The 26,405-nt window shown below is 44.1% G+C and overlaps 1 protein-coding gene across 1 annotated transcript; it reads right to left on the bottom strand.

Annotated features, from left to right (window-relative positions):
- Positions 1-1,616: 1,616 nt before the first annotated feature.
- Positions 1,617-19,350, bottom strand: CYP2W1 (cytochrome P450 family 2 subfamily W member 1). Its single transcript, XM_084536454.1, has 11 exons — positions 19,113-19,350; positions 17,486-17,611; positions 10,478-11,332; positions 8,225-8,387; positions 6,764-6,913; positions 6,501-6,658; positions 4,823-4,993; positions 4,026-4,164; positions 3,489-3,673; positions 2,744-2,885; positions 1,617-2,248 (listed from the first exon to the last, which is right to left on the bottom strand). Exons 3-11 carry the CDS (start codon positions 10,658-10,660, stop codon positions 2,061-2,063), a joined length of 1,479 nt encoding a protein of 492 aa, XP_084392580.1. The 5' UTR covers positions 10,661-11,332; positions 17,486-17,611; positions 19,113-19,350; the 3' UTR covers positions 1,617-2,060.
- Positions 19,351-26,405: the final 7,055 nt, after the last annotated feature.

Below are 26,405 nucleotides of genomic sequence, written 5' to 3'. Positions count from 1 at the left end.
GGATGGGGTCTTCTTCAGGGGGCAGACAGGTAAAGCAACTGAGCAACAAGCTACACATCAACTCAATGAAGGTAGGGAAGTGAAAAAGACTTTTGCCTTTGGCTTCTGAGAGGCCAGGCCTGTTCCTGCTCTACCCCCCTTCAAAACTAATATGAACTCAGAAGAAACATGTGGCAACCACCTAGTGCTTGGGGGAGAAAACGGCTGGGTTCAAATCTGCATTAACTCACTGGTGGAACCTCAGACCTGACCCCTTGTCACTGGCTTTGGGTGTCCTGGCTTGGAAGGAGAGAGGTGGCTCCTTTCCCAAAAGCACAGCAGCCTCCAGAGCCTGCTCTTCTCAGACATCACCTTTCCTGCTGGCTTTCTCTGTCAGGCAGAGCAGCAGAATTTGCAATATTCATGCCTCAAAGAGAGCCACAAGGTGCAAACATCCAAGGGAAACAGGTTCCCTTGACTCCTTTACAAGTGTATCTTACTTGTACCTGTATTAGCAGACAGACGGAAGTGATCGCTTGCTCTCCAGCACACTAAACTAGATAGCTGAATGTATCTCCACAGAAGAAAGTGCTGTCTCCCATTTATTCCTTCAGCCAAATGATGGCAGAACATTGATTATGACTCAGCTACTGATTTATCTAGCAGAAAACATTGGCTCCCTGGGCTCATAAGTGGGTGGAAATACCATTTCCACATTCCTCAGTGGCCCTGAGGGTCTTCCTGCTGGCTGCAAAACATGTTTGTGCCTTGCAACACACCATCCTGAATTGAAGGCAAACATCTTGGGGCACACAGGTTGCTGGGTATTGAAAATTAGGTATGAACAACTCCACCTCACCCCGTGTCTGTGGCTCACGGCACGTGCAGCGGGCTGGGCAGCGTGCTCCACATCCCTGCCTGCAATCCCCGGTGCTGCTTGATGCTGGGGACAGGGGTCCCTGCTCTCGAAGGGGCAATGATCAGGTGTCAGGATTGCAGCAACTGTACAGATTTGTAAAATGAGGACCACCTTCTATTCGCAGCCCCTTTGTGCACCGGCCAGAGCAATAACCGCTGTGCAGAATCTCATTTCTGTTTTCCTTCTGCCACGAGATGGCACCACGATCCCTCCAAGTCCCAGGCAGCCCAACCCTGCACTCCTTAATGGGCTAAAATGCCCTGCCAGCTACAAACCAGTGCTCTCAAAAGGGGGCAGAGCTAAGCCGTGAGGCTTTATGCATCCCCAGTCCAACTGTGGTCACCTGTGAGCAAGGCTGGGAGCAAAGACATATGCACTATTTATTTACCGTTATCCTGGGAGAATCAGATGGTTCACAGGGAATAGGAGTCTTCTTCTCCAACAGCAGACAAGGATCCCTCCCAGGGGTTAACCTGCTCAAACACTTTGTGGGACAATGACTCAACCGACCTCCCTACAGTACTATCAAATCTTTCTGGCCTCCACTCAGCATTTCAGATCAAGGAAGAAGCTGTAAATGAGAGTCCAATTGTCTTCGGAGATGAAGGGATGGGATGAGGTCCCTCAGAGCACAGGGAACCTAAACAGTGCAGGGTTTGCATCTGGTATTCAAACCCAGAATGGAAAGTGTTGGAAGAACATGCCTCAGACATAAAAAGAGCAAGTATCAAGGAATAATTTATCACATGTACAGCAAGAAATGGGAAAAAAGCAGGGATTCGAGGATGAGACAACACTGGTATCTAATATTGTATTCCAAATGAAGAAATAACCCCCATCTGAGAAACATTTTCTCTCATAAGCTCAGAACGAGGATAACTTTCTTACATTGTGTATTTAACATGTAAAGCAGTGACGGTTCTGTCATTTCCAGCCATCTATCTGGCTGGTATTTTCCAGGTAACCTTACCCATCAGCTCTCCTCTGCTTAGAAAAATATTTGTTCAATAAACATTTTAAGCATAGAGCCAGTACTTGAAAGGCTCTGAGTAAGAAGACACTACTTGTATCTACTGCATAGGGATCTGATTTCTCCATTGTGCGTCTGTAGGGCTCTGCACAAAATAATTACAGGGATTTTCCTCAGCTCCGAGCCTTGGGCTTATGAGCGTAGCACAGCGCAGGCACACTGTGGATGGGGTCTCATGGTGAATCCAGCCTCTGCCGTTGTGTCCAGCTCTGATTCTTTGACCCCAGATGGAGGCTTAAAAGTAAATTTCTGGATCAAGCCAGTGAAGAAGATGAAGAGCTCCACTGTGGCAAGGCTTTCTCCAATGCAGTTTCTCCGCCCTGCAATGCCAAAAGCATCGTTGTCTGTAGAGTAGTGGCTCCCCAGACAACTCTTCCCTCCTGCTTGGTAGCAACAGTGTGAGGGACAGAGCAGGCTGTAGGAATGCAAAACAGCATGGGGAGATACTCAGCAGCCACCACCACTGGTCTCCTACACCTATTTGAACACGGCTGTTTCCCTCTAAGCCTGCAAGGAGTTGATTTGGGATAACCTAGAAACCATCCTTCCCAAGGGAGAGGGAAGGTAGAACTCTTGCTTGAGGGTGTTGAGGCTTCTATAGTTCCCAGTGGTGTCTTTGAACCGTAGGGCACAGTGTGAGGAGCTGTTTGCAACTCATCGAGACCCAGAGCAGATATTTCTGCACCATTCCCACCAGTGATGTCAGTGCTGTTCCTAACAGAGGCACTCTGTCAGAGGCAATCCTGACTCTTGACTGATGTGTTCTGTGGAGCTCTGGGTGCTCAGAGCCCTGTGCAAGGCCACACTTTTGTTACCTGTGGAGAAGGGCAGGAATGCTTTCTTCTTTACGAAGTTCCCTTCTGAATCAAGGAAATGGTTTGGGTTGAATTCATCTGGCGTCTCCCACTGTGTTTTATCCAGCAGCACAGAGGTGAGCAGAGGAATCACTGTAGTTCCCTGCAGCACAACCACGTTCTGCTTAAGGGCTTCGCCCATGCAGCCACATAACCACACCTCCCCCTTTGGGCTGCCTCTGCAAGCAAAATTCCAAAGAACTAGTTGCTAGATTCGTGCATGACCAGATGATGCTAGTTAGTGGAGAGATCCTGTTCACTGGCATCACTGACTAGTATATGATTAAGTAACAGTGGTTGTGTGCTGTTACTGAACGACATTAGCCAGGCTTCCTTCCTGGCCAGATGATCTCTGCTTGCCTCAATTAGGCAATACGACAATGCCACCGTGCTCCAAAGGCAGCACTGCTTTATAGGGCATTAATGACAATGGAGAGAGTTAAGAGAATAGGGAATGGACTCCAGATTATCACGACCGAATGAGAAAACAAACAGAGTAATGGAAAATGAGGAGTTGTGTGCATAACCCTGAAGTCACACTTCCATCAGTTTGGATGCTGAGGAGATGGAGGATTAGGAAACTGGCTCTCCCCCATTGAAAGCCCTGTGCCACAAGCTTCCCTCCTTCCTGTGACATTTTGCCCTGTGGGTCACTGGTGTGGTGCATGTGAACCACCCTGCTCTTTGTCCGGAGAGCAGCAAGTACCTTGGGTATGAAGTAGCCTTTAAAATGTGTGTCAGTGGAGGTGCACCGGGGAACGTGTGGCAGGAGGGTGACAAATCTCTGCACTTCGTGAATGACCGCGGTGGTGAAGGGCATTTTTTTCCGGTCCTCAAAGGTAGGCAAGCAGTCAGGGCCAAGAACTTGCTCAATTTCTGCGTGCACCTTTTCTGCAGGGCAAAAGGAAGGCATGAAGTGAGTTTTCCTCAGTGTTAAAGCACCTTCCAAATCCCAGCCCACACTGACTGTTGGCTGAACTACCCCAGGGTGGTGAGAGATGCAGGGCAGGGAGTTTCCCAGCCCCAGGGAGCAGATATGAGGACAAACCCTTAGATCCTTTGGTCCTGAATGGCAGCATGCAAAGTTTGGACAGAGGTGGACAGGTTTCAGGCACTCAGATTTGGGATGCTCTAGCACACGTGGGCAGCTATGACACTTTTACAGGTGAGCAGCATTTATGAAGTCTCTGCAGAATACTTTAATACCCTATGTAAGAAAAGCAAAACCATAAAGGTGTCTTACTTTGAATCTCAGGGTACTTCATCATCAGCAGAACAGCCCATTGCAATGTTGTGGATGTTGTCTCAGTGCCAGCCATGAGCAGGTCAAGTGCAGAGGCCAATACATTTTCATCATGGAAAGGACTATCTTTATTTTTCTCCTGTAGCAAAAATAAAGAAAAAGTCACTGCTGTTAGCATGGAAAACAGAACTAGGATGGTGCTCTCAAACCCAGAGTCATATGATCACAGGAGGTGGAAGAGAGCTGGGAACCCGCATGGCTGGGAACCACCTCCAGGCAAACTCATGTTCCAGTTCCATTTGCTGATTCCCAGTCCCATCACTAGAACTAGTCAGGATTCACATCTCTTTCCAAACACACCACCTCTATGCACCAGAGATTTCCTGCTTAATGTCCTCCGCTAGCTTTAAAGTCTGTAGTGAAAACCCAAAGAACACATCCCTATCTGGAAAGAACACTGCCAACCCACGTTTTATATACACAAATACTTCTGCTAACAGTCTAGGATACATCTATTCATTGCTTTTTTTTGGACTTCTTATTGTAATCATGAGCACCATGATACAACATCTCATTATCTAGAAGGGACTGTCCCTGGAAGATGTTAAAGGAGATACCACCCAAAGGGGTAAGGCAGTCTTTAGAGACCTTACAGTGTGATACATGTGAATAGGAGGATGTTTATCCAAAATTTAAATATTTTCATGTAGACCTTAGCAGAGTGCATTCATTAATCAAGCAACACGGATTGTCTCCGCATAGATACCATAACAGAAATCATCATATTGTTAAAATACCTCTTGTTTGAATACCAGTGCATCAATGTAGCTTGTCAGGTTGTTTCCATTAATGTTTTCTTTGCTCTCCTTGATGTGTTTCTTTAAGATTACACACACCTCTTCTATTTTTTTCAGTATAATCTTGTGAGGTTTGAAGAGAAATCCAAGGAATGGGTAGAAATTAAATAGCTAAAAAAAAAAGAAAAAGGTATAGAAAAATATAAATTTCCCAATTACACTGTAAAACTTAAGTATCATAATGGAGAAATCATTTAAGTGAGGAACCAAATGATATAGTATTGGAGTTTCTCTTTGTTGGTAACTTAAAAAAATTTACTGTATTAAAATGTCTCCTCTTACTAAAAATTCTTTACAGAAATGAATGGAGCTAATCAGACTTGTCTAGACATAGCCTATAAACATGAATTAAAAAAATACAATTAAGGGAAAGTGATAGTGAACTCATGAAACAATGAAATTACATTTTTAAGGAGGTAATAAAGTAAAAAGATAAAGCATTACACTTTAGCAAAGAAAACTTCGGGTGTTTAGCAAGCCCAAATCCTCGTGTTTTAAAGTTGTTAGATCATCATTTTTAACTTTCACATGGATTATAAATCAATTACACTCACTTCTCAGCATCATTAAATTTCACAGCACAATAAATAGTTGCATTTTATGTGCGGGGGGTTACTTACACCATTTCTTAATGTTAGAAATAAACTGGCTGCAGAATAAAATTCACAAATCTCTTGTTCTACACTGTGCTAACCAGTTATAATTTTGCTGTTTTCTGCAAAAATTAAACCTGTTGTAGAGATTAAAAGAAAAGGGATGTTGCTCATGTCTTCATTGTACATTGTTCTTATTCAGGTAAAAAATCATCAGCATCCTTTTTTTAATTATTTTTCAGACAGCTTTCTGGATGACTGTTTCAACATTACCTTGAGTAACTAATACTCTATTCCTTGTGATGGACTAAGATTAACAAGAGCTCTTGGAGCAGATGAGAGCCCCTTAGTTGGAATATACTTCTTGTGCAGCCCTGTTTAGCAGGCATGCCCTCACTTTCCAACTGATTTAGTGCCACAATAGCAGGTGTGAAAGGTCTGTATATTGAGTCTGCAATCCTGTACTCTGTGACTTTACTAGTTTATGTAGCAAGAAGCCAAAACACCAAATCTTAGTCACTCCCAAATACACGTGGAATCATCCCTAAGGCAACTGGTTACTTCTGGGATGTTCACACAGCATGGCTATTTATGATGGTACATGCACAAAGCCAGTATTTTGATATTTCTATCGCTGCTATGTTTTTAAAGAAAGAAATTCTGGCCATGCCCTCCGAGAGGCACCTGATTCCCTCCAGTCTCTTCCACCCGAGCCTTGTTTAGACCAAAAATAGTAGGAGTATGGTTGAAAACCTCAGTTATTGCACTTTCAAGCTGCAGAAGTGAGCACATCCTTTCTTCTGACAAGGTCACTTCAGTGTTTCAGCCCTGTGTTACCATGTGATGTTGAACCTCCTCTGCAGGACATATGCTGTGGGATTTCACAAAGGCGGAAAACCCCTGAACAAAGAATGCTATGTTTCAGTACCCTAAAGCTTCTTCAAAACCATCCAGCGTTAGTAAATCGCCTTGAGCTACCAACTCCAATGAGATACTGGAGCTTCTCAACACAGAGGGTGACTTACATGCAAGAACGGAGAGCCAAGAAGGAGCATAACTTCATCTATGAGTCTTAGCAGAGTGACAAATGTTGGGTCTTCATAATCAAACCTTCTCCCAAAGAGTATAGCAAAGGTGATGTTGGTGGGGGCTGTATTCAAACATCGAAGTTGGAAAGGTCCACCTGGGAACAAACAAAATCATAACTGTGTTTGGAATTTCCAGAGCAACCCAGAGGTCTTCGCTATGGCTTTGCCAATATAAACCAACCAACACATCCCCAGCTCACCTTTGAAAGATTTGATCAGTCCGATGAGAAACTGAAGCTCCTCAAGGATCCTTTCTTCTGCCAGCCGCTTCCCCATGCCAAGGTCCCGCATGGCTGTCATGGTGAACCGCCGCGTTTTCCTCCAGAGCTCTTGAGATGAGAAGAACACACCTACGGAGGGATCGCATGGCTCGTTTGCCGAGGTGGTATGGGAATTTCTCAGAACCACCACAAGCACAACTATTTTGCAGCCTGGAGGAGCCTGCTTGGGAGGACTGGGGTGCTTGGGGAAGGCCAGCCCCAGGTAGGTTCTGTAGGGCAGGAGGCAACCGTTAAAGCAGCCAGGTGCTGTTCACACCAAATCTCTGGGTTTGGCTTTTTTGTAGCTTCGTCTCTTTGCAGCCATACATGGCAAAATGCTCTATGCATGGTATTTATCTCAGGCTGACTTGTTTTTTCTCAGAAAAACAATGCAGCTGTTTCACAGAGCAAGGCTGGGAGCAGATGACAGTGCTCTGACCATGTCATGAACAGGACAAACTATTTCCCTGAAGTGCTTGCATTTAGGGGATGAACTTTCTTCTGCGCAGGGGGACAAGGAGGGGTGTCAGGGAGGCACCACTGCTTACAGCCAGGAAATATCCCTCAGCTGGCATTAAGTAATCAGCCAAAAAATCTCGTATTTGACAGAGACAACCTTTATGGCAGAGACAGTTTGGGTACAATTCAGAAATCCTCCCTTCCCAGGTGGGCTTCAGAGGCTGAACATAGTCTGTATCATCATGCACAGGCTGCGAAAGCAGCATAGCATACCCTTCCTCACCCTGGGCCTCACTCTTAAAAACAAGATAAAAAAAAAACCCACATGCTGTATGCATTATATACATATTAGGTCATCAGATCTTTTCCTTTCAGCCCTGGATTATTCCCTTCATTGTTTTTCAATGTCTAGTCTTGGGCAATGTATTACTTTTTAGCATGCAATTCAGAAACATGCCAAAAATCTGTTTACAGAAGTAATTGTTTGAGGTACAAACAGCCCGTGCTATTGCACTCTTGCCAGTTCTTGCAGTCTTTATCATGAGTCATGCCTGATCCAGGCTTTGTCTGAACTCCCAGTAACAGCAGAGAAGAGATTGCATAAGGACCTCGGCCTTCATGTGAAAAATAATTTCCTTCCCTCTGCACTGTAAAAAATCCCTTGAAATGTGAACCCAAGTGATGCTAAAAGAAAAAAAAAATGATAAGGCACACAAAAAGATGCCTACAACTATTCTTCTGAAGAAAACAAACAACAGCCCCCAAACCCATCAAAAATAGCCCTTGAAGGTACGCATGCAGCTCCAGACTTAAATACTGCTGCAATTGAAAGAAAAAAAAAAAAAAAAAACACGCAAAAAAAAAAAACAACAACAACAAAAAAAACCCAAACACTTAAGAACCATCAGTGAACACGTCCTTATCTTTTTAAACCTCCAGTACCATTTCCATGTTGGATGTGATGGAAGATTGGTATAATGGGTCTGTCTGCAAACACATCCGCCGTGTTCAGCAGGGCGTCTTTCACTGCCTCGTAGCCAGTCAGCACCACCACCTTCCGAAACCCCAAGTGAACAGTGAACACTGGCCCGTATTTCTCTGAAATCTACGAGGAGAGGAAATAGAAGCCGTCAGTGGTAGCAGTGTGTTTTGCTGTGGTGGTTAAGGAATTGCCTTCACTCCTCCTCCTGTGGTCAGAGGGGCTGGAGAGATGCCAGAGATTGAACCCTGAGACACTTCAATTAAACAGGAATCAAAGCAAATACACACTGGGCTGTTCAACCCACAAACCCACTCATTTTCTGAGCTGTTTGGACACGCTTTGGCCCAGGGGGTTAAAGAGGCAGAAAGTAACAAGACCCTTCGGACACTAACACCAGCACAAAGGCATCAGGGACATCTTGCAGGCAGCTACCGGGCAACGTCTGAGCTGGTGGGCTGCAATGCCACAGCCCACCACGAGAGGATGGAAGAACAAAGGTGACCTAATTTATGATTAAATTTAAATTAAAAAAATGCCACAATTAATGCAAAGAGATATGTAATATGGTTCACCAGGGATGGACATACAAGAAACCATTATTCTTTCAATCCGTCTGAGGAAATGACCACTGTCCCACACACTTCTTTCTATTTCTGCCACACCACAGTGTTCAAGCCACTGCACACCAGGACAGGTCTGTACCCACCAGCGATGCTTTACAGCAAGATGTGAGAGCCAGGCAGCAGCAGCTCGCTGCAAGGCTCATGGACACAGTCCTGCCAGGCCATATAGGGATTTAAGACTTGACTGAGAGCAATGCCATTGGAACTGCACAAAGCTGTTATGAGATCGAGCCTGGTGTCCCACAAAAGACAGTTCAGGAAATATAAACCAGAGGAGAAAACTTAGCAACCCCTGCAGCTGTACCAAACCAACAGGTAGCCCTGGCAGAGTTTAATCTGCACTTCAGCAGTATAGCCAGACTCATTTTCTTTATGAAAAATAATAATAATTAATGTGTGTGTGTGTGTGTGTGTGTGTGTGTGTGTTAGGAGGACTCTGATTTCAGTCATCCACTCAAAATAACACTTTGGTTGCTGCTGCATAATCTACTAGGCAAATATCATCCCTAACACCTGCCCACTGCTGCAGCCCCAGGAGCCCTCTCATTGTGCTCTCCCATTCACAGTTTCCAGCCTGAATGCATGTCAGGGCAGAGCAGGCATAACTGGGTCTGCTCGGCAGCAGGCATCTTTCTCAGTTGTTTTTTTGATGCCATAATCTAATGTGGGAAAAAAGGCATCGGTGTGCCAAACGTGCTTCCCAGCTCCCAAGCCCTGGACTCTGAGTGCACTGAGGGCTGGCTGGTGGGATGGGAACAGGGATGAAGATGCATCTCCAAAGGCATTTTGGAGGCCCTTCACATGTTACAGAGACTGGAGAGAGACAGGGAAAGCCAATCCCTCTTACCATCCCTCTTACCTACGCAGTGCTAAGCACTCCGGAGGGCTGCTGACAAACTGATGCTAACAGGCTTGGTGTAAGGAGCAGGATACTCACACCCTGGGTCCCAACACGTGGAATGCCCACTGAGCCATATTTTGGCTCTAAGAGAAGAAACACATTGAAATTTTCTATTTTTTTTTTCTGGAAGACAGATGCAAGACAACCGTGATTCTTACAGAGAAATTTGTCTTGCACAAGTCCAAGTCATTCACTATTTCAAATGATACTAATTTTCTCCTACTTCTCTTCTTTGGGCTGTGCTATCCTAACTCCCATTCAAAGAACTGCCATCATGAACAAGAAATACAAGCTATTTTGGCAACTATACTTAAGCATCCATCTTTCAACTTGGCCATGCGGACACTCAAGTATTTTAAAGTATTTCACAACACAAGGAAGATGCCAAAGTTGAAGTTCATCAGTCCAAACAGGACACTCATAGTTCTCAGTGTGTGAGTAGTCCTCATGTAAGTACTGCTCATATTTAACATCAATTTCTGCAGAGCTGGGATTCAAAAGTTTCCTTGGCCATTTTAAAACCTTTACATTTAATTTATTAAACTTCTTTTTTTTTTTTTTTTTTTTTTAAAGTGCACTTGGCACTGAACAATTATCTCAGAACTGTCATCTGAGGGAGAATTTTAACCAGGTACCTGCTGACATCCAACACCCTGAACACCCCAAAAACAGAGGATGCTTGTTCTTACCTTCATTAGGGACTTGTCTTGCCTTCTGATGTCCAGCAAATGCAGGTTACCAATGACTGGAAGAGGAAATGGACCGGGTGGCAATTTTAAAGCTGATTGCTTGAAACCTTGTAAAACATAGAGTGCAGTTAATAAAATCAAGAAGCACAGCCCACAGATGAAGATGGGCATGAAGGCAGCCATAGTTTGGTGGAGCCTGCCTTTCCGAAAAGCTACCGAGAGATGTGTTTATTGGAATGTTCACATTATATTTATTCAGAGGATCTGATACCAGGGGCTTTTCTGAGCTTTGCTCAATCTTCCCTTCCACGCCCATATCTCCACAAAACTTGGAATTTATGTCTGCACAAGGCAAAGTCCAAACACAATTTGGGGAGGTGCAGGCTCACAGGCTTCCCACATCATGGGGCATGCCTGGTTTGCTTCATTGCCAGAGTTTGGCTTAAATTCTTCTGCCTGCAATAATTTGCCCAGCACCTGGGAGTCCCACATCTGTTTCATTATTAGGCATTAATCATGAAACCCCTCTTTACATTCCTTCTTCATCCCTCTCTTCCTTCCTCCATCTAAACTCTTCCATTCTCCACATTCAGCCTCTTCCTTGAACACAGGCAGATCTTCACCTTTTATCTTCTAGCTCTTTACCTTACAAATACTGATCCCAAAATAATCCTTCACAAACATTGCCCATCCCATGGTACAACAAAGCAGCAGCAGATTCTGCAGGCAGAGACTTGCTCCAGGCAATGCATGAAGCTGGCTGTAAGACTTCTCCAGCTCCTTCCACCTTCTTGTGTCCTTGCAGTGAAGCATTTTCTCCCAGTGAAAGGAAACAGAACGGGACAATGCAAAAACCTGCAAAAAATCCAGGACACACTTGTTGCCTCTGCAGATTTGGAACTCTGCTGCTAATCTCTATGAGCAGCTCCTATTTACTGACACTTTGATCTGGGCTGTCCTAAAGATCTGCCTATAGACTGCAGACAGAAAGCTACGCCTCTCCATCGGGGTAGCCCTACAGCCTGCTTATGTGCCACCATTACACCGGATCGATTGGCTGTGAGCACACAGCGTTCAGCTCATTTTCTCTGCTACTGGCTTGCAGTCATTTTTCCGGTCTCCCTTGGAGGACACTGGGCTGGTGCTGCTGGGCTGGGGTTTGCCCAGCACCTCTCTGATCAATCCGTCTGCTGGTGGCTTCCAGCACCAACCAACACACAGGGTCCCCACAGCTACAAGTGATTTCAAAGAAAGAAACTTGAGCTACCAGGCTTGAAGGATTGGCCAGTGCTGTGTACAACACTTAACAAGGCACTTCTACAGCTCTTACTCTTCCCTACTGCTGGCTGCATTATAGAAAGCTCAATAAAATGCACTTGCTGAGCTCCTCTTGTTTTTCTCCCATCAGAGGCTGGTGAAAAACTAATTCCTTGCTAGAAATCCCAAAGTTATAATTCAGTTTTGTGCCTCAAACTTTTATGAGCAGGTCTTTCAGTGAGGTGACTTTCTTCCTGCTTCCCATACAGTGTTACCTTCTTTACAGGACAAAATGAATACAAAAAACATGTCTTGGAGAGCTGGGTTATTGAACCAATATAGATGTGGAAGGCTTTGTGCCAGATCTGCTGTTCCCACTGGTTTCTGTCATCTAACAGAGTGAGACCTGCCAGAGGTTTCCTCATTATAAGAAACACACATTGCTTTTGTAAAACTACCCTCGTCTCACACCTGATGTGACGTCCCACAGGTAGGAAAAGCACATTTGACGTCTCTTTTTGGAACCCTTTTAGATCACAAGGATTTCACACTACTCCCTACTGCGATACGAGGTGGCGTCAGCCCTCAGTGTGCTTTGCGGTTGCTCCAAGACCCAGCAGGTTCGCACACCCTGGACCACTTCACCCCAAACCCACTCGTGTTATAAACAGCATTTTCCTGTGGTAAGACCAGGAGACTGGGAGTCTGGATATGTGCCTTCATGTCCTTGCTGGGACAATGACTTGTCTGTGTGGCTCTGAGCAAACCACCCGAGGACTGCAGCGCGCTGCCCTGCTCCGGGCTGGCCTGGAGAGCAGTGGGGTTGTGCTGTGAATGCAGCCCTTGTGGCTGCAGCTCCCATGGGGCTGACTCAACTTTGCTACCGTCATCGCTGGAAGGTCTTTTGGGCTCCGTACAACAGGAGGTAAGCAGCAAGTGGTGTAGGAACTGTACCTTCTCACAGCGTAACGCTTACCAAAGGCAAGAGGCAGAGGTGGCAGCTGGGTGCTGAAATTGTCTTTGTGATTCCTGGAGAGGGAGCGAGGAAGCAATGAGACTGCATCTCCATGCAGAACCCAGCAGGGAAAAGTCAGCTCCCTGCCTGCAGCCTGTGCAGCGAGGGAAGGGGGAAGGTTATTCATTACCTGCTGGGTGAAGCAACCCACAGAAGAGGTAAAGCTGGGCAAAGATAACAGCATCTTAGATGGCATGCAAAAACACTTTCCCATAAGAGATATAGGTTAAAAATTAAAATGAAAATTAATCTTTATCTAGGAGTAAATGAACCTTTTGAAAAACCAAACCTCCCCAGCTCTGGCAGGGTCACGCCACAAGTCAGAGGAGAAGTTACAGAAAGAGAGGCCCTTACACAGAGTGTTCCAGGTATGAACCACCCACGGATTTGTTGTTGGAAAAGAAAGTCGTTCCTTGGCCTATGAGTTTGGAGATCAAGGCCTTCCAAATCAGAAGTTGAACAGAGAGGACTGGTGTGCAGAAACCAAGCTCTCCTGCCTGCGTCAGCCCATGGGGCCAGCCATGGGCAGGTGGGGTGTGAAAATCACTATTTCTGGGTGTACCGTACTATAATTATAATTTTGCACTGCAAGGAGCCTTGGCAACAGCACGCCACTCAAGCCCTGCACCTGGAGGAATCAGAAGACAGGGCCTTCAAAATCTTCCAGTGGTACCAGGACTACGTTTAGCAGGTGTTTCAATCTGCCCCCCAAAGCAACATCTGGTAATTCCGGGTAGCATCATACTATTCACCAGCACGTATGGCAGTCACACACAGAGCACGCTGGCATGTGCTCTCACCCTGCAGCCAGGTCCCTGCCCCATGCTACTGCTTCCACACCCCATGGGTATGCAGCACGCACCAGTTAATGTCCCTTCTGAGCATTTGGTGGCTTTGTGTAACAGGCAGTAAAGCATTCAACTTCTGTTTAAGAGAAAAGGCCTTGGTCCCAAACCAGACTGCCCTTTCCTTGACTCTGTAATCTTTTTCAAAGGAATACAATGAAGTAAGCAGGCAGCAGAGGTGAATGCTCCGTCCCCTCCCCAGCACACCCAGCAGCTCCGGCTGATGCTGTGTTACTGCTCCAAGATGCTCAGGCTCCAGGGACCAGCCTGGCACAAGCTCTGCTCACAGACCTTTTGCTCCTTTCTGAGGCCTCAGGATCTGCTCTTAACCATAACACTGGGCTCTCCTTCCCCACGATGGAAGACCCAACTGTAGCACATTTTGAAGTAGGATTTGCTGTGCTTTTAACATTCTCCTTCCCTAGCATTCTCATCCCATTTGCTTGCCCACTAATCCTCGAAGCTTCAATCATGGGTTTTAGCAGGCACTTAATTATTCACAAGCACAAATTTAAGATAAATACTTTTTTGCTCTTTCTGCCAAGATTTCAGCTTCACCCTTTCCTTTTTCTCTCTGTAAAAAAAGACCTAAATTTCCCATCTTGATCTACTCCTGAGGGCATCCATGGACAATCCTGCCTTGGCTTCTCCACCTTCACCTGCACAGAAAGCTCCACAAAGCTAAGCCTGTGACTCGGTGGAAATGCATGCTGCCAACCCCAGAGCCATGGGAACAGCCACCCCTGCACCCAAATCACCCAGTCTCACCCCATGGGACCCCGAGAGCGGGACCCCGATGGTGGTTCCAAAGCAAACATGAAATCACGGGCAAAGTCGTCTACCTACACAGCTCCCTGTTGCTACACACCAACCAGCAGCCGACCACTCTGCGATAACAAGGTCAGCCCTCTCCAGGTTGGGTTATTCAAGCTGCAACCTTGAAATCAGCATTCGAGTGGGTTTGAAGAGGCTGGCTGAACACATTGGCTGTGGTGAAGCACCTTGCACAGCCAGGATGTTGTTGACCGCACAACGAGTGCCTTTAAGTCATTGATCCCTACGAAAGCTTTGTCCATGAGGTCAGAGCCGCCTGTAAAAAGCTATCTCCCATAACAGGGCTTGGCAGCACAAGCTCTGCCTGGGTTTGGAGAGGTCTTGTGCGCAGAACAGCAGCCAGGCACTTGTCACAAGGAGGTTGAAGTGCTTAAATCAAATACAAGCTTCCGCAGTGCTGTGCAGATTGTCTTTCTAAAAGCCCCAACACATCTCTTCTCTGCTGCATTCTCAGCTACTCTATCGCTCTGGCATTGCTCACTGCTCCCCAGCAGCGGCACAATACCCACCAGTGCGGCACAGAGTGAGCTCCAGCAAAAGCACTGCTTTTATGCTTGCTTTACGGGGGGAAAATCCAGCTGTGAAAGTTCAAAGGCCTCATGAGACAGTGGCAGGAGCAAGATTGGAATTACAGCCATTGCTAGCAGGCAGACCGAAGAGGGTGACAGGCCACTTGCCACCAGCAGGTAACGATGCAACTCAATCTAACACAAGGTTATTTTATCCCCCACGAACACCTGAAATCTGCAGTTTAAAAATTCAGCCTGTGGTTTTCAACCCATATCCTCAGCAGTGGCCATACTACAAAACAAGCCCACCTCAACATGGCTTTGAGCTGCTTTAAACAAACCCGCCCCTTGCTGGAAGCAAGCTAGGGACTGGCAAACTGGAGTTTGGGAGCGTTTGCCACCATATTGCTTTGCTGTGTCACTGTCTTGAATGGCCAAGATGCATGCCAGAGACTGTGCTAAACTTGCCCAAAGGGACACCATGTTCTTCTTTAGGTTACAGATTAATATTTAGTCCAATCAGTAATTTTAAGTTAAAAGGTAGCAGTATTATCTGACCAGGTTAGCAGCACAGACAGTTATCAATATGCAGCAAGGAAGTTTGTCCCTTTTAAAGGTGGGTTACAGTGCTGGCCAACCTTGTTTCCCTCGTGTGTTCTTTAGGAAGTAGGCAATAAATCCTTGAAATTTTGCTCCATCAACCATTGGCCAGTAAAAGTCTTACTAGGTTGCAGGCATATGGTCTTGAACCACTAAAAATTCAATGTCAGTGGCCACAGTGTCGTTAACCTCACATGGTGTGGACACGTTTCTGAAGCTGCTGGCTCAACACTGAAAATTTCATCAGGTTGAGTCTTCATCAGTGATATGTTTGCTCTCCTGAGATAGCAAAAAAAGGCAGAAGGCAACAGTTTTGCTAATGGGAACTGCTTTTTTCTTGCCTTCCTAACACCTATGAACATGGAGATGACACGAAAGATTTTTCTGAACAGTGATTTTTCCCAATCACTAAAATAGTCTTAGAGCTCCAAGAGGAGATGATGGGAAGCAAAGCCAGAAATAGACGGTATGCATTATGCATTCCAATTTTATAATTATGCAAACATAAATCTAGCTGGTGGAATACAATCTTCTAAATCACTGAAGTATTCATAAGCATTCTGCTTTTTATAAAGAAGAACCTATCATAATCCCACAAATATTCCCAGAAGAAATTCCTGTGTGTTTACCTCAGCTCTTGACTGATTTCACAATCAAAGTTGAACAAATATATGTGGATAAGTCAGGCTGTTTTACCCAGACCTGCGGACCAGCAGGTGTCACTCCCCTGTCACCATCGTGCCACCATTCGAGCAGGTGAGTGACCTGCAGGAAGCAGCGCTTGCTCCCAAACTTGTTAGATCAAGGAGCTTTCAAACTCCAGAGAACAGGCACAGGATCAGCTTGCCATCAGGCTTTAGAAGTTCATCTCATCTCCTTTACTTGGGCTTCTGCTGAGCAGAGAGGGGAAGAGATTCAGAAGGAGCTGAGCTCTGGGATGGGACGACTTAAGGAAGATGCATCAACTTTACTGAGGCCAGCTCTTGTCCCCTGGCATCATCCCCGAGTTTCACCCTTGCATTATAAAAGAGCTTGTCATTAACCTCAGTAGGAATTAGGGACACACTGCAGGGGGCTCAATGCCCTACCCTGGCTTCAGCAGATGCCCAGATGACGACACGTTGATGACCCCTCTGTGCTGTGCTTGCCATTTTGCTGGACACAATGGTGGATTATGCGCTGCTGTCACCAGCTCTGCGGGGAGTTTCTCAGCAAGTGCAGCTCCATCCCACACCCTGCTCATACAAAGACGTGCAAGAGTGACGCTGGCAGAATATTTAGCCCTGCTTTGCAGCACTGTGGCCCCGTAAAGAACACAGAGAAGATGATTAGCTGTCCTGTCTTTAAAAGGAGACTGTGTTCTAATTGCTTCTTAAAAAAGCATTTAACATGGGCTCTATTTGGCATGACTCAGTGCTGCATTTCTAAATTCAGTTTCTCCCATGAAGTTTACTCTGGCTGTTTGGTTGGGTTGCATCCACATGCTATTTTTATTTTTTGATCATCACGCCTGTTTACAGCATAGAGGAACAATATGGGAACAGAAATAAGGCTGGGACAAACCCAAAGGAATGAGACCATTAATGGTATTGCCAGCATCTCTGGGTTGAAGAGCAAGAGGTCCCACAGCTGTGCAGCTCCTCAGTGCGACTCAGTTCACTGCTCCATTCTAGTTATGTATTTCCAACCTCAGTTGTGTTTGATTTACTCATCAACTGCAAATTTAATACCTAACAGTTAAAATGCCAGCATGTTCTTAAAATGCTAGCTTCATATCTGCGGTACACTGTAAGAGAGAATATTTTCTGAAATACAAAGGCCGATTGACTGGGTATCACAACAGCATCACTTTTGTCTTCCTTAAATACAGTAATCAGAGTATTTTGAATAGTAGCCTGCAGCTACTGAATACTTTTCTGTCTCAAAATAGACATAAGCCTCCTCCCACCTTTGGCCATGAGCTGCTTGGTCACTGAGGTTTTGGTGGTTCTGTCCAGTTTCTTGGGCTATATTCAGTATGCGCAGCCCATCTGGTTGCTGACCCTTTGATCCGGGTGCCAGGTACCAGCTTATCCTGAGAAGCACGGAGTCAAAAGGACAAAACGTTAGCGGGGAAGGTTTGAAAAAGGAAATATTTTTCTATATCTGCATTTACATTTTTAATATAGCAGTGTTGTCTAGAGGCCAGGTTTGGGGAATGGAAACCAGGAGCGTGGTTTCTATTTTCAGCACAGCCACTGATTGCTCTGTGTTGCTGGCAAATCTTTTAATCTCTTTCCCTCCGCTGTTCCCTTCTGTAATAAAGGGATGATCAGACCTCCCCAGCTATGCGTTGTGTGGCAGGATCCTCTGATGAAACACGGCAAGGACAAAGTACTAAAAATCATTTTATATGGAAAGGCCAAGGGGTCACAGGTATTTCAGTACAGTCTAGCTATTCAGTGCCCCTTTATGCATACACCATGCCTTAATGCTAATAGAAGTTATATATTAATATGTAATAGAAAAGTAGGCCCTTTAGGGCACAAAAATAACCACATCCAGAGTATCACTGAATAAATACAACATGAACTCACTCCAAATACTGAATAAATTGAATGGCAAGGCTTTATTAAACAGGGAAAACCAAGTCACCCAGCCCTCCTCCCAGCAGGCTTCTAACCACCCTCAGCACAAAATGTGGCTGAAAAGGAGTGTTGGGTACGGGGTTGGGGAGCATGACAAGTGGTCCCATAAATGGCCCAGCATTCCCAGTTGTCCACTCCTTTAGCCCTCTGGCATCTTTCTGAGGAGATGCCAAGGAGCTAGGTGAAGGACTGGGCTCCCGAATTGCAATACCGCATGGAATCAACCCGTAAATTACACATCAGCCCATGCTCACGTTCCAGAGCTCTGCCTGCTTGCCACTTGTCCTTTTGTCCTCCAGAACTACCCCAGGGCCCCTTCAATGCCATCATCCTGCACTGCCAGTTACCAAACACCATTTCTGGGCTGCTCTGCAAAGATACTGCTTGACAGTCAATGTGCTTATTCTTTACAAGGCCTCTTGGACCATTCTGAAATAATATGCATATGCTTTGGGGGCAGAGACCAGCATTTATTTTAAGAGGTGGTTTAGGATCAAAACAGTCACCACTCACTCTTCACATTTACTATTCAGGATTACTGGACCACAAGTGACCTTTCAGATTCTTAAGACTTGGATTACGAGGGGCTTTATATACTAAGCCTAATGACTTGAATTATAGCCTGAGCAACCTGACAATCAGAACAGGTCTACAGGCATTTTACTTTCTTCTATCCACAAAACAGCTTGGGCATTTCAAACCATTTCAAGAGAATGTCAAGTTGGTGCCCATTATAATGATCTAGTTGAGTTGCAAGAAAGATAACATAACCTGGGTGAAGGTCGTGCCTAAGAGATATGACAGTGTTTTCTAGATAAGCCAGCTGAGACATCTGTTTTCCTTCCTCTGAGACAATTATTTTATCATTTTCAAATATAAAAAAAAAAAAAAAACTGAAAAGTTACAGTGCATTTTAATCTGTACGGCTGCAGCAGCACAACACGGTACCTTGTCATTTTCAAATCTCTGCAGCAAAATGTTCCACAGGACTGATGATAATCTCCCTGACACTGGCTGAACTGCAAATATCTTTCAGCTCTCTAAAAAAACAACAAACCAGGCATCAGCAATTTCTATGGCATCAAGGCATGCATGCTGCAGTTGCCATTTTCAATCATCATTCAAAAAGTTTAACCTTACAGTGAAATTTGCTTCCCGTTCAATGTATTTGAAGCACAAGGTCGTGTTCTCCATTACCTGAGCTCAGCTGCCCACACCAGGACTGCTGCTGGGGTCCGCAGAGCATCCTCTGAAGCATTCCTGCGCAGGGCTCCCAACACCAGTGGCTTGTAGCTGTACAGCAGGTCAAAAGTTTAATTTGACTATTAAAGCAGTTTTACAAGGTATACGAGCCCCACTGCCAGAGCAGTGATGCAAATCAAGGTTGACTGATCCACTCTGCTGAGTGAAACGCTGTTCTGTTAACAGGAAGGGGAGCATCAGCACAGGCGGAGCAGAAAAGCACACACACAAGCTGTGCTGTTTGCAGAAGGACTGCATTGGTCACATTCCCTTCATTCTTCTCTTGGAGAAGCAACCATCTATACCACTTGTGTTGGGAACAACACAAACCCACACTCACCTGCCATGTTTTTGTCTTCCACTGGGACACACACACACTAAAAACCAACAAAGACTGAGACTGCCTGCTCTGCATTAACTGAATAAATCAACAAAAGTCACTGTTTTCTTATTAAACAACGTCAAAGATGTACTCCTGATCTCTCTGTGGTTATTTTTTTATCCTTTCTTTGTCCAAAGACAGCTGAAATAATATAAAAAGGGATTCAGAAAACAAAAGGGGAACCCCTGATTTTATTTGAGAGCACCAATGAGTATTTTCTAAGTTTGAACCAATCTCTGGAAACAATTGGCAAGTTTGCTGTGGTTTTCCTCACACAGACTGTGCTCTGCAGTCTGCAGCCTTGGCTGTGCAGAAGAAAATACGACATAATAAAGCACCGAGAGCTACTTCATGACAAATTGCTGCACAGGTGATCATTTTTGAAGGAGTTTTATTTGAATATCACAGACTCAGACCCCAAATAGCTGTATCATAGAATCGCAGAATCCTTTAGGTTGGAAAAGACCTCTAAGATCAAGTCCAACCGTTAACCTAGCACCACGCCATGTCCCTAGGCATGGTGCTAGGGATACATCTTTTGAATACCTGCAGGGACAGTGACTCAACCACGTCCTGGGCAGCCTGATCCAATGCCTCACAACCCGTTCTGTGGATAATTTTTTCCTAGTATCCACCCTAAAACTCCCCTGGCACAGCCTGAGGCCATTTCATCTTGCCCTGAAGAGGACAAGAGGAAATCTGGCCTGTTTGGAAAATAGCCATCCTGTTTGGAAATAAAAGCTAACTTCTGCATTTTCTAACTTTGACAAACCATTTTCCTCCTCATCTTCTTTGCTAATTCAGTCAGCTGAACATTTCCACCCACCAGTTAAAGTAAGCTGTAACCTGCTTAGGAGCTTGTACAGGAAGAAAAGGAGGGTAACTTGTGCCATATCCATAATGCAACCATCTGCCCGCGGCAGGTTTTCCATCTTTGAGATTGAACAGCGTATTGAAACCACTGGAAATCAGAATTACTTAAAACTTTTTCTTCTTTGTAACAACAAAAATACCCAACAACATGCTGAGGTTGTTGTGATGGAGGTGTGTGCTCTGCACGAGCTGTACAAGGAGCCCACCACACCGTGGGACAGGGAGGAGGCTCCATGCAGGGTCAGGCTTTTTAGGCATCCAGCACAGTTTTAAAAGTGCTTGAACAACCTCTGACATCCTCCAGGACCTCTAACACTCAGCACAGCCCGGGATGAGGATCAGACAGCATCACCTCTTCCAAACAAGGATAATTCAGTTCTTACAGAGTAGGATATCTTGATGCCTTTAAATCTCAAATGCCTTCTGCCCTCCTAACTTAAGTGAGGAGCACCAGAAAGTGCTTTGTCACAAAAAGATGGGTGGTGGAAGCAGCCTGTTCTGGGAGGACAGAGGGTGTGAGTAGACCTGAGGACCTAGAAGAGACGTGTGAGGACCATCTGCTAACAACAGGCCTGGGAAGCTTCCCAGAAATGTTGGTAAAGGTTATCACGTAACAGCCATACTGACCTGGCCTGTGGTGAAAACAGCTTACACCACTGGGACAAGTTTCAGTTTCATCCACAATACCTTCAGCCGCTTCTTCATTATCTATTTGATGGTGATAAGGAGCAGAATGTGACCGAGACACGGTGGCATTCCAGAGGCTTACAGGCTGCTTTGGCTATGCACACACTTCGGAGGTATTTATGCTCTGGTAACACCATCAGCACTAAAGGCACCGAAGTTCTTCCTGGGGCTGAGCTGGCACCAGGGCTGTGAACTGGGGGGGATGCCACTGATGAGCAGGCTCAGACACTGGAATTTCTCACTGGTTTCATCTGCTCAGTGCCAGCGGTTTGTGTGCGGGTGCCTGCTTACAATCAGCCGTGGTATTTTCAGTTGTTTTGGGCCTGAGCAGTAACCACAAGTAAGAGTTCAGAGAAGCTACATGTTTATTCTTTCTCTCCTATCAAATTGCCCCATTAAACATGGACAAAAGATTTCCTTATGTAATAGGGATGCTATTTGTTATTTTTAAACTTACAGCAGCCAGGAGTCGTGCCAGGTGGCATCTTGCCTTAACCAGGGAACTTCAGGAGGTTACATTCCTGAGTGTCACTCTTGCCCTCTGGTATGCTCGATGCCCATACTTGGTTTCTTGGCTCACTGCAGCCCTGTCTATCTGCTGGCATGCATTTGTGACAGCTCATGGAAATACCCATCTTGTTTAACAAGGTAAATCAGGGAGCTGGTCAGTCATTTCCAGGATCCTGCGAGAGCTTCTGCTTCTAATAAAAAGCGCGAGCTGTAAAATCCATAAAGTCTATTTACACGTATCTATGCTACCAGAGAGAAACCATGGCTGCAGCTCAAGCTCTCAGTATGCCAAAAGAACTTGTAAACCAGTTTGTTTAGTCAAATTAAGCCCACAAAGGAGTAGACAAATAAAATGGTTGCAAGTCTCAACAGCCCAAGACTGAAAATGGGCGGTGAGGCCAAGGAAGGTGTTGTGCTGGGTGCTGAGACCCTGCAGCCTCGTGTCTCAAAGTGCACCACAGATAAGAGCCGTGGGTTGCCTGGCAAATTTCTACACAGCAATGCTGTACCACGTTTGGGCAATTTCATGGAGCTTAAGAAGGCCTGGCTGATACAAAGGATGCTGCCAAAGTCTGTTATATCTCTAGAAGAGTACAGGGAAACACGCACTTTCAACATCCTTCTTTGGGTCCAAAGGAGCTCAACAACAAATGATTATTTTCACAGGGCCACAGCTAGCCCTAACTATTTATAAGCAAATGAGAGTGACAGACCCTGTGTCCCAAGGCTTATGGTTTTATAAATACAATGGGACCATGAAGAAAACAGATGTCAGTCGTAACAGCAAAAGGCTATGTGATACTTCAATTATCAGCAAACCTTCTTAAAAAATCCAAATAACTAAAACGAATAGGAAATGTAAGTCCTCCTCGCTGTGCATGGAAGCATGATTGGTAACAATCTTCAACTATGCGCTCACATACTTTGTTTTTTTTTTTGCTTGTTTCTTTCTAACACAATCCCTTTTCATTCAGTCTCCAGGTTGGAGGCCCGGAGAGGTAGAATTAGAATTCTTCTGGCCATTTATATACATGTGGCATTTCTTGACCTTCAAGTATTTGATTTCAAAACCTATTTAAATTTTTGACGTAGGTGTGTTTGTGGGTTTTGTTGGGGAATGCCAAAAATTTTCTGTATGCAGGAAAAAAAGAAAAATCAGTAAGAGCAACTGTATGACTGCTCTTCTGTTTTTATCCTAAGGTCCCTCCCTCCGTGTCTGTAACATCAGCCAAACCTTCCTAGTAGCACAAGCTTCTTATTCAGCTTTGTTTTGACAAAGAAAGATAAACCACTGTTTTGCCTTGCCCTTCCCCCTTCACTTATTCATTAGTTTTATTTAGTTCGGTAGTGCCCGCTCGCTGCAGGAAAAAAACATAATTTAAAAAACAATTATTTTTGACCATATTAAGTTGTTGACTATGTAAGTTCTTATGAAGAAATTAAAATAGAATGTAATTATAAATCACGGCTAAAAGCAGCTTGTGCTGCAAAGGCAAGGACATTTAATTGTGTTCTTGTATGACTGGAATCACTGTAAACAACTAATATTCCTATTTGCAGAGGCAGAAATAACTAGCTCATTCAGCCATACAGAAAGGAAGACTTGAAAGGAAACCAAAGACTAAATGAGAATAAGCCACTGGAAAGTTTTATGTCAACAAAACTGGGTTTAAATTAAGTAACATCAATTCAGTATTTTGACTGTAAATGAATTAAAATATTAAAACGTGTTTTAAAGGGAATGCTTGTGATGAAAATTCTGTGGCTAGCTGCTACACCTAGTGAAATGAATAGGAAAGTTCCTACTAATTCCTTCTCTGCAGGATCAAATCCACACAGCAAAGTGACTTCTCTAGTTTTAATACTACTTTGTAGAACTAAATTTTGAAAATAAGAATAGCAGCAGAATTGCTAGGAAAACACTGAATGAATGACTTATTAGTTATATGTAATGGAAAATACAGTACTGATGCACCATATTACATATGCATGAAGGAGTAAAATTAAAATTACATAGACAATTTCCATTCTTATGTTTTCTAATTTTCTGTGTGCTGACTTTGCAACTTAAATCTCTTATTATTGCTTTTTCTGACTCTGACTTAGTGGCAAAATTAAAGAAAATGACAAAACAAAACAAACAACCAACCAAACAAACAAACAAAAAAAAGAGCTATCAAGTCTGAACCAAAGAAATGTATTTCTAAGCTACCTGCAATGGTAGGAGATGAGATAAGAGTCACATTGCTTAACTTAACAAAAGTTAACAAATTTAACGTTGCTTAAATTAACAAAAACACAGCAGAACTATTATCCAGAGGGACAAAATATTGAAATAAACTACACATTCAACAGCTATGATCTATCCTTTCAAAATAAGAAGAGACAATTCATTTACTCAGTAATTTTACAATGGTGATAACAAATTAAAATTGTGGGCAGACACTGGAGAGCCAAGAAGATATAAAATCCATGGCAAGGATCAGCCGAATTAAAGGAAACTTTTTACATTGTCAGATTTTGAGTAATTAGTACTGTCATTAGAGGCACAGTTCCAGCTTTAAGCAATTTTGAGTAATTAATGTTCCTTTATTTTGCCTAGAAGCCCTGACTTCAGCATTCTCTTAAGATAGGAATTCTTCTAGTTGGAGCTACACAATGCAGATTAGCCCAACTAGAAGACAATTAGAGTAGGCAGATGAAGATGTCATTTGTCAGACTGTACACACTGTTACTTCTAGCCTTGGATTCAAGTTTTATGAACACAGCAGACATTTAAACGGAAACCCAGACACCATTTTGTCCTATCTGTATCTATATGATTGGCTAAGCTACAACTAATGTTAAAATTGGAAAATTCTAGGTGATTAAATGACAGAATAAAATGAATGAAGTGACAGATTGTCACTTCCTTCACAGCTTTGACCAGGTTCAGGAATTCAATAGTGGTATTATACATTTAATAATTTAAAATATATAATTTAAACTACATCATGGAGGAAATCCGACTAAATTTATTCATTACACAATCCAAACTTCTAGATTAAAATCCCAAGCTGAGCAAGAAGCAGAAGCTGGCCTGGTAGCTCACATATTGAAGAGACAGAATTTGATTGCCACAGATGCTATTGAATTTGCACACTGTGTTGGGTAAGGTCCTCACAATCTCATCTTTTAAATGGGCCTAACAACACACACCTCCCAGAAAAGTGCTTACTTTTGTATTTCATGGGTGTTTGCAAGATTAATTTTTTGCCTACTAGTTGAAGATTAAAGAGAAGGAGAAAGGAAAAAAGTGAAATGCCATTTAAGTGTCCCTTCCTATTTATACTACAACACTGAGTATAAAAACATATTTACAGTATTTCCAGCTGAGCTTTAAAGCCCATGCCATGTAGAGTAACAACACAAAGCAGAAGTTCCACTTTTAACCTGTTTCCAGACACTGCTGGCCTTTGAGCAGTACCACACACGAAGAGTCATGTGGCAGATACATTGCTTTCTCAACCAAACACCAGCAGAACAACAGACACCTTATTTGTTAGTTTCTGAATTTCCTGTAACTGCATTAAGTAAAAGCCAAAGACCATACCCTTCATCCAGTAACTGGTAGCACTGAAGTGAAAGTTGGAACTGAGCTGGAGAAGAGAGCAAAGACTGCACTGTCGAGAGGCTCTAGCTGCTCTATTCCCCACGTTATTGTTCACACGGACTGCAGACTGGCAGGCCCTACATACTTTTAATATTAATTGATGTAAAAAGAAATATGACATTCTTAATCTTGATGGCATTTACATATAGCCAGAACAAAGGTTCAAGGAAGGCAAATCTTGCTAAATCTATCATGCTGATAAAAGGTTCACATCTTTTCACCTGTGCCTTACCTTTGCAATCCTTTTTACAAGTCTTTTCCAGAATACGCTTGCAGCGTGCTGTGCTTTTAAGCTACAAGGTGTAAGAAGTGCACAATGAGGACGCACGTTTTTGTGTAATAGAAAAATCAAAAGTGGTGATTCTCAAATATCTAAGGCAGAACACACAGTCTTCTCTGACACCTAAAATACAATCATAAAATCACAAGAAGACGTTTTGAAAACTTCATCCCTTAGAAATTAATCTTTCCTTCTCATGGAGAGAAAAAAGCATCAGCCTCTGCTTCTACTAACATCAGGTTTTCTCAGCTGCACATTCTCAGGCATAAAACAAGATCCAAAGATCTTGTACCAGTTCACTTAATGTCAGTATCACTTCCCTTTATTACAGATCCTTTTCACTGACTTTTGCACTGGAAACTCAATTTTATATAGCCTTGGGACTCAGAAAGATCTTTCCATCTCGTGACCTTATCAGTGGTAGAAAAAGAGAAAGCAAAGGGGACAGGGGAAGAAACAAGATCATTTAAATTGACAGCTACAATATTAGGGTGGTCCTGCATGTGAGCTCACTCAACTTTGTGAAAACCTGCATTTCTGTCTTATACTTCTGCCATTTCTCCCCTCATTTGCCCAAGCTTACTCTTCACTGAGAGCATCAACTCATCTGTGATC

This window comes from Aythya ferina, assembly GCF_964211825.1.
Source record: "Aythya ferina genome assembly, chromosome: 15".
Taxonomy (NCBI): Eukaryota; Metazoa; Chordata; class Aves; order Anseriformes; family Anatidae; genus Aythya; species Aythya ferina.
The sequence above is the reverse complement of the archived record's forward strand: the minus strand, read 5'-3'. Positions and strand labels throughout refer to the sequence as shown.

Bases quoted from the DNA above. Each gene is read 5' to 3' on its own strand.
- CYP2W1 (XM_084536454.1), bottom strand. From the start codon at position 10,660: ATGGCTGCCTTCATGCCCATCTTCATCTGTGGGCTGTGCTTCTTGATT. The intron at 3,674-4,025 runs GTAAGACACCTT...TTTGCCCTGCAG, and splicing joins GAAGTACCCTGAGATTCAAA to AAAAGGTGCACGCAGAAATT. The intron at 2,249-2,743 runs GTAACAAAAGTG...TTGGCATTGCAG, and splicing joins ATTCCTGCCCTTCTCCACAG to GGCGGAGAAACTGCATTGGA.